General features: G+C 41.2%; 1 protein-coding gene across 1 annotated transcript in view; it reads right to left on the bottom strand.

Moving 5' to 3' along the window:
• Positions 1–6,535, bottom strand: part of LOC111960379 (interleukin-13 receptor subunit alpha-1-like) — a 23,169-nt gene extending 16,634 nt beyond the window's left edge. Inside the window, exon 1 of the mRNA XM_070437856.1 lies at positions 6,260–6,535. Within this exon, the coding sequence (XP_070293957.1) occupies positions 6,260–6,329 (70 nt within the window). The 5' untranslated portion in view covers positions 6,330–6,535. The remainder of the gene's footprint in view (positions 1–6,259) is intronic.
• Positions 6,536–7,696: the final 1,161 nt, after the last annotated feature.

Raw genomic sequence — 7,696 nt, 5'->3', positions numbered from 1 at the left:
AGTTGCTTCAATATATCCACAGAATTTTCCTCCTCATCATCCCACCATGCCTCCGCAGCAAAGACCCCCACAACATGATCTGCCACCCAGTGCTTCACGTTGGGATGGTGTTCTTCGGCTTGCAAGCGTCCTCTTTTCCTCCAAACATAACAATGGTCATTAGGCCAGACAGTCTATTTTTGTTTCATCAGACAGAGGACATTTCTCCAAAAAGTACGATCTTTCCCATGTGCAGTTGCAAACCGTAGTCTTGTTTTTTATGGCTGTTTGGGGCAGTGGCTTCTTCCTTGCTGAGCGGCCTTTCAGGTTATGTCGATATAGGACTCGTTTTACTGTGGATAAAAATACTTTTGTACCTGTTCCTCCAGCATCTTCACAAGGTCCTTGTGTTGTTCTGGATTGATTTGCACTTTTCGCACACCAAAGTACGTTCATCTCTAGGAGACAGAACGCGTCTCCTTCCTGAGCGGTATGACGGCTGTGTGGTCCATGGTGTATACTTGCTTACAATTGTTTGTACAGATGAACGTAGTACCTTCAGGCCTTTGGAAATTGCTCCCAAGGATGAACCCGACTTGTGGAGGTCACCGTTTCTTTCGGAGGTCTTGGCTGATATCTTTTGATTTTCCTCTGATGTCAAGCAAAGAGGCACTGAGTTTGAAGGTAGGCCTTGAAATACATCCACAGGTACACCTCCAGTTGACTCAATCTGATGTAAATTACCCTATCAGAAGCTTCCAAAGCCATGACATAATATTCTGGAATTTTCCAAGCTGTTTAAAGGCACAGTCAACTTCGTTTATGTTAACTTCTGACCCACTGTGTCCGTCCTGACCTGTTTTCTATGTTTTGGTATGTGTTTTAGTTGGTCAGGCGTGGGAGGTTGGATGGCAGTCTGTGTTGTTTGTTCTATGTGGGAGTGTGTTGGTTAATTAGCCTTATATGGTTCTCAATCAGGGACAGGTGTTATTCATTTCCTCTGATTGAGAATCATATATAGGTTGGCTTGTTCTCACTGTTTGTGTGGGTGATTGTCTTCCGTGTCTGTGCACCACACGGGACTGTTTTCGGTTTGTTCGTTTATGTAGTCTATTCCTGTTCGTGAGTTCTTTCGTGTCTTTATGTAAGTTCCATTTCAGGTCTTCTATGTCGTTTTCTATTTTATAGTTATTCAAGTGTTCTTCGTGTTTCGTCTTTATTTAATAAATTCATTATGTCATCATACCTCGCTGCGTTGGTCACCGATCTTCTCCCTCTCTCGTCCGAGGAGGAAGAGCTAGAGCACCGTTACAGAATCACCCACAACCTAGGACCAAGCGACGGGGAGAGCGCAACAAGGAAACAGGACTCGTGGACATGGGAAAATATTTGACGGAAAAGGACCCGGGCTCAGACAGGGGCATATCGCCCTCCATTGAAGAGAGGGAGGCAGCTAAAGCCAGGAGCGGTGGTTTAGCAACATCTCAAGACATCAGTCAGGAAGTTATAGCTTGGTCACAAATGGGTCTTCCAAATGGACAATGACCGCAAGCATACTTCCAAAGTTGTGGCAAAATGGCTTAAGGACAACAAAGTCAAGGTATTGAAGTGGCCATCACAAAGCCCTGACTTCAATCCTATAGACAATTTGTGGGCAGAACTGAAAAAGCGTGTGCGAGCAAGGAGGCCTATAAAACCTGACTCAGTTACACCTGCTCTGTCAGGAAGAATGGGCCAAAATTCACCCAACTTATTGTGGGAAGCTTCTGGAAGGCTACCCGAAATGTTTGACCCAAGCTAAACAATTTAAAGGCAACGTCTGACCCACTGGGAATGTGATGAAAGAAATAAAATCTGAAATAAATCATTCTCTCTACTATTATTCTGACATTTCACATTCTTAAAATAACTAACCTAAGACAAGGAATTTTTACTTGGATTAAATGTCAGGAATTGTGAAAAACTGAGTTTAAATATATTTGGCTAAAGTGTATGTAAACTTCCGACTTCAACTGTACATACTTTCACTGTCAKCGATGCAGTTATTGATAAAGCCGGTGACTGAGGTGGTATACTCCTCAATGCCATTGGATGAATCCCGGAACATATTCCAATCTGTGCYAGCAAAACAGTCCTGTAGCATAGCATCCACGTCATCTGACCACTTCCGTATTGAACAAGTCACTGGTACTTCCTGCTTTAGTTTTTGCTTGTAAGCAGGAATCAGGAGGATAGAATCATGGTCAGATTTGCCAAATTGAGGCCGAGGGAGAGCTTTCTACGTGTCTCTGTGTGTGGAGTAAAGGTGGTCTAGAGTTCGTTCCCTCTGGTTGCACATGTGACATGCTGGTAGAAATGAGGTAAAACAGATTTAAGTTTGCCTGCATTAAAGTCCCTGGGCACTAAGAGCACCACTTCTGGAGGAGTATTTTATTGTTTGCTTATGGCCTTATACATCTTGTTGAGTGCAATCTTAGTGCCAGCATCCGTTTTTGGTGGTAAATAGACGGCTACAAAAAATATAGATGAAAACTCTCTTGGTAGAGAGTGTGGTCTACAGCTTATCATGAGGTATTCTACCTCAGGCGCGCAATACCTCGAGACTACCTTAATATTAGACATTGCGCACTAGCTGTTATTGATAAATAGACACACACCCCCACCCCTCGTCTTACCGGACGTAGCTGTTCTGTCCTGCCGATGCACGGAAAACCCAGCAACGGTATATTATCTGTGTCGTCGATCAGCCACGACTTGGTGAAACATAAGATTATACAGTTTAAATGTCCCATTGGTAGGATAGTCTCGAACATAGCTCATCCAGTTTATTCTCCAGTGATTGCACGTTGGTCAATAGAACAGATGGCAGAGGTGCATTACCCACTCGCCGACAAATTCTCACAAGGCACCCTGATCTGCGCCCCCTGTATTTCCTTAATGTGAATGATGGGGATTTGGGCCTTGTCTCGGTGCAACATTATATCCTTCGCATCAGATTCATTAAAGAAAAAATATTTGTCCAGTTCGAGGTGTGTAATCGCTGTTCTAATATCCAGAAGCTCTTTCCGGTCATAAGAGACGGTAGCATCAACATTATGTTCAAAATACATTTCAAACAATGCAAAACAACACACGAAATAGCACAATTGTTTAGGAGCCCGTAAAACGGCAACCATCCCCTCTAGCGCTATTCTCACACAAAGCAGTAAAGCTGATAATATGTGTTTAGGCCCAAAGGCGGACTGGGACTAGAATTTGGCCCAGGCATTTTATCCACTCTAGCTCACATCACTGCGCGTGCTGCCAATTAATTTGGGGTTCAACACCTGAGGAAGTGGAAACTCAAAACACATTAACTAGATAGATAACTCTAAATATAATACCCACTACTGTATTCATTCAACAGTAAATTGTGTCCTAAAAAAACAATTGCAAATGTAGGCTACTATCCATGAGACCTATACTGTAGGTCTTTGCCCTTGCTATGGTCAGTGCACATTTTGCATGTCACTCCATATCTCAAAACCATTTTACATATCTTGGTCGTAAAATAGTTGCTATTGAGTTGAATTGATAGTTAAAAATTATACCTACAGAAAGCTGAGACCCTCCTCTCTTCGACAGCGACAAGGGGACGAAACTTCCCAAGCTATGTTTTTCCTGCAATTGCATTTTTAAATGCTATACAATCAGAACACATTTTCTATCCAGCGCATGGGGGAGATGAGAGTGCTCATCACAACAGCAGGCCCCAGCTAGGGATAATGCACTTTACTGTTTTACTAAATCATGGCTTTACCCTCCCAAAAAATAGAACATTTTGATTGAGGTGACAATGTAGAATGTGCTCTTTCTACGTTTATAGGCACCCTTTACGTTTTTTACGATCCGTGATCTTGGCTTTGACAGAGTCGGCGCAGGTCTCTTTGCTGATGCCGCTTTTGACTTTGAATGTGAGTTTGCATGACCTCAGCTCAGCCTATCAGAAAACAGTTTCCCACTGATCAGCCAAAGGCTAATTATAGATTAGTATAACAGAGAAATTGTGAGAGAAAACTTTTTATTTATTTACCAGGACCATGTCACCTTTTTCATTTCATTTATTATTATATAAAAAACATATTTGTGTGTGTGTCAATTTCAACCAGCCCACCCAACAAAAAAATGGTTGAAACCATCTGGCATTTGACAGAATTGCCAGATAGCCAATCCGCCCCTGTGTAGGCCTAACAATGTAGGTAATAACAGATCATTAAGCTGGTATAGCTAGTCCACCAAACAATCATGTCGCGCTTTTTATCAACAAATTCAAACACCACAAATAAAAAAAGGGTGATTTGTCCCGTATTTCAGTCAGACATTCCAACCTGTCTCTTGCAGTCACTTTGCGCTTAAGAAAAAAATATATACATATACATATATATATATATATATACATAAATAATGATGAGGGACTGGTGATGATCGGTGTCCTATCCACCGGATGGTTGAGCTAACATAGGCTAGTGCGATAAGCATGAGGTTGTAAGTAACCAGAAAATTCCCAGGACATAGACATATCTGATATTGTCAGAAAGCTTAAATTCTTGTTAATCTAACTGCACTGTCCAATTTACAGTAGCTATTACAGTGAAAGAMTACCATGCTATTGTTTGAGGAGAGTGTACAATTTTGAACATGAAAAGTTATTAATAAACAAATTAGCACATTTGGGCAGTCTTGATACATTTTTAACAGAAATACAATGGTTCATTGGATCAGTCTAAAACTTTGCACATCYACTGCTGCCATCTAGTGGCCAAAATCTAAATTGCACCTGGACTGGAATAATACATTATGGCCTTTCTCTTGCATTTCAAAGATGATGGTATTTTTTCTTTGTATTATCTTTTACCAGATCTATTGTGTTATATTCACCTATATTCCTTTCACATTTCCACAAACTTCAAAGTGTTTCCTTTCAAATGGTACCAAGAATATACATATCTTTGCTTCAGGGCCTGAGCTACAGGCAGTTAGATTTGGGTATGTCATTTTAGGCGAAAATTGAAAAAAGGGGCCGATCCTTTTAAGAGGTTCGTTGTTGAGATCTGATATTCTGTGCAGCGCAGGACGAAACGTAGGCCAATGCTATAAGCCTATCTTCAACCAATCACGTTTCTGAAATCGTTTCGCGCAAAATTCCAGSTAAACTCGGAGATGACAGTTAGGCCTCACTACTTACAAAACGCGTGCTTCTGATGAAGAGCTACACATGTAAGTAAATAGCCCTATTAGACTGAAAGATATAAGGTCATTTCGTCAAACGTGTGAGGCTCTCCAGTCTCCATGCTCATTAGTTGTCATTCAACATATTTGTCGCTACTTCACAGTCCCGTTTTAAAAGTCTCCCTTCCTAACTGATTTACATTCCCCGAGACCAACCAGAAATGTTTAATTGGTCAAATACTCCCAGGCTTTCATAAAACACAATTTGCGCGAGAAAAATKAATAGGCTAGGTGTGGCTGGTGYGCTTAAATGAGSTCGTTCAGTGTAGCGCCGGAGCGTCACTTCTCACAGTGGTGCTTATTTGCTMAAGTTAGATCAAAGCTGAATCAATGTCTTGGAAGATCACATAATGATTAATTAGCATCATACATAACATAAACAAATATGTCTATAATAGCATAGAATAACGTTACTATTATAACAAAAACACCACATCAGTTCTTATGGGATTTTAGGATGGTTAGCTGAATAGTCCAACAACAGTAAATCTCATGTTGCCAAATGTAGGCTACTAGGCAGAATGTGCTTTGATTGAAACAAAATACAGCAAGGCTATATAGTTTTAACACYCTCTGCTCTAATTTTCTCACGAAACAGTAATTGAATTGCCCAGAAGATSTAACGTTAAATGCCCAAAAAACAAATATATAATGTAGGCTACACTGTCCAGCGAATGTCCCGCGAAATCATMAATTTGTCCTGCATTTGGGAATTTTAAATGTGGTCAACAGTATAGCATTCCCATTTTAATTAAAGACACAATACGTGTATCTGCCTCATTTATTACACAGTAATCTGTTCACTCTATATCATCTCAGTATGCACTTGCACGTATGGACACATTTAGTGGTGAAAATATTTGCGCAACTTGTCACTCTGACGTCATTAACGGTAAACGTCCTGAGTAGCAAACCAAGTTTAATAAAGACATAAACTAAACATATCAAAAGATACGACCAGATAGCCTACGACCATGTTATAAAAAAAACAGTATAAMAAATATGATATTACCTGTTTCAGGCCGTGTAGCCACGAATGAAASAAAATAGTACAAGACGAAGACTCCCCAGCATTTGTACATTGTGGTGTGATCTCTGTCAAGAGAGACCGAATTCGACCGAATTCTATCCAAAATAAAGTTCTCAACAGATGTTGCASTGTTCAGTTAAAACGGATGGAGAAAACCAGAGATCCAACAAAACCGAAACGAAACATGGAAAACAGCTGTTYTGTCGTGCTAAGAAAGAAGGCTATTACATTTCTCCCGATCCTACTCTGAAGTTAAAGTGGGCGGAGTTTGAGCAGTGGTTGTATCATCAACTCAGTTTATAGTTACTGTGTAGCTGTAGCCGAAACAAAGCCTAATTGGGTTTTCACCTCTAAATAAGCAGTTGTTATGGATCCATTGACATCCATTGTTCAATATCTTCACATGGACTGGAAGTACATTATTTTACCATTAGAAATATGAACTACTTTTTCATAATGTCTGTATATAGGCCTACTCTATTTCTAAGATTCAACTTTAAAGTAGGATGAAAAATAGGAGATACAATTTTAACTAATGATCTCTTTAATTCAAGAATGGATCCCTATTTTCTTCCACTTCCAGATGTTTCAAGTTCAACTTTAATTCCTTCAATTGAACTCTGAATTGCATGATAAATAAAAAAATAAGATACTAATAGAAAACAAACAAAAATGCATACATGCAACATAGGCCTACATTTAGGAAACTGTTGTTGTGGCTGTTCTTAGGAGTTTGCTTTCAATAGCTGAGTGATGTGAGATCTTCTGTATCTACATTTAAGTCATTTAGCAGAAACTCTTCTCCAGAGCCAGTTAGGGTAAAGTGCAGCAGCAKATTTTTCACCTAGTCAGCTCAGGGATTCAAACCAGCAACCTTTCGGTTACTGGCCCAATGCACTTGACTGCTAGGCTACCTGCCGCCCCATCTTTCTTTTTTTTCTTTTACATTTTTTATAATTTTTCTTTTACCCCTTTTTCTCCCCAATTTCGTGGTATCCAATTTGTAGTTACAGTCTTGTCTCATCGCTGCAACTCCCGTACGGACTCGGGAGAGGCGAAGGTTGAGAGCCGTGTGTCCTCYGAAACACAACCCAACCAAGCCGCACTGCTTCTTGACACAACGCCCACTTACCCCAGAAGCCAGTCGCACCAATGTGTCGGAGGAAACACCGTACACCTGGCGACCGTGTCAACGGAATCGCTAGTGGAGTCACCAGTGCGCGATGGGACAAGGATACCCCTGCCAGCCAAACCCTCCCCTAACCCGGGCGACGCTGGGCCAATTGTGCGCCGCACCATGGGTCTCCCGGGTCGCGGCCGGCTGCGACAGAGCCTGGACTCAAACCCAGAATCTCTAGTGGCAGAGCTYGCTCTGCGATGCAGTGCCTTAGACCACTGCGTCACTCGGGAGACCCCATC

This window comes from Salvelinus sp. IW2-2015, linkage group LG37, assembly GCF_002910315.2.
Source record: "Salvelinus sp. IW2-2015 linkage group LG37, ASM291031v2, whole genome shotgun sequence".
Taxonomy (NCBI): Eukaryota; Metazoa; Chordata; class Actinopteri; order Salmoniformes; family Salmonidae; genus Salvelinus; species Salvelinus sp. IW2-2015.
This window is presented reverse-complemented; position numbering and strand designations above follow the sequence as displayed.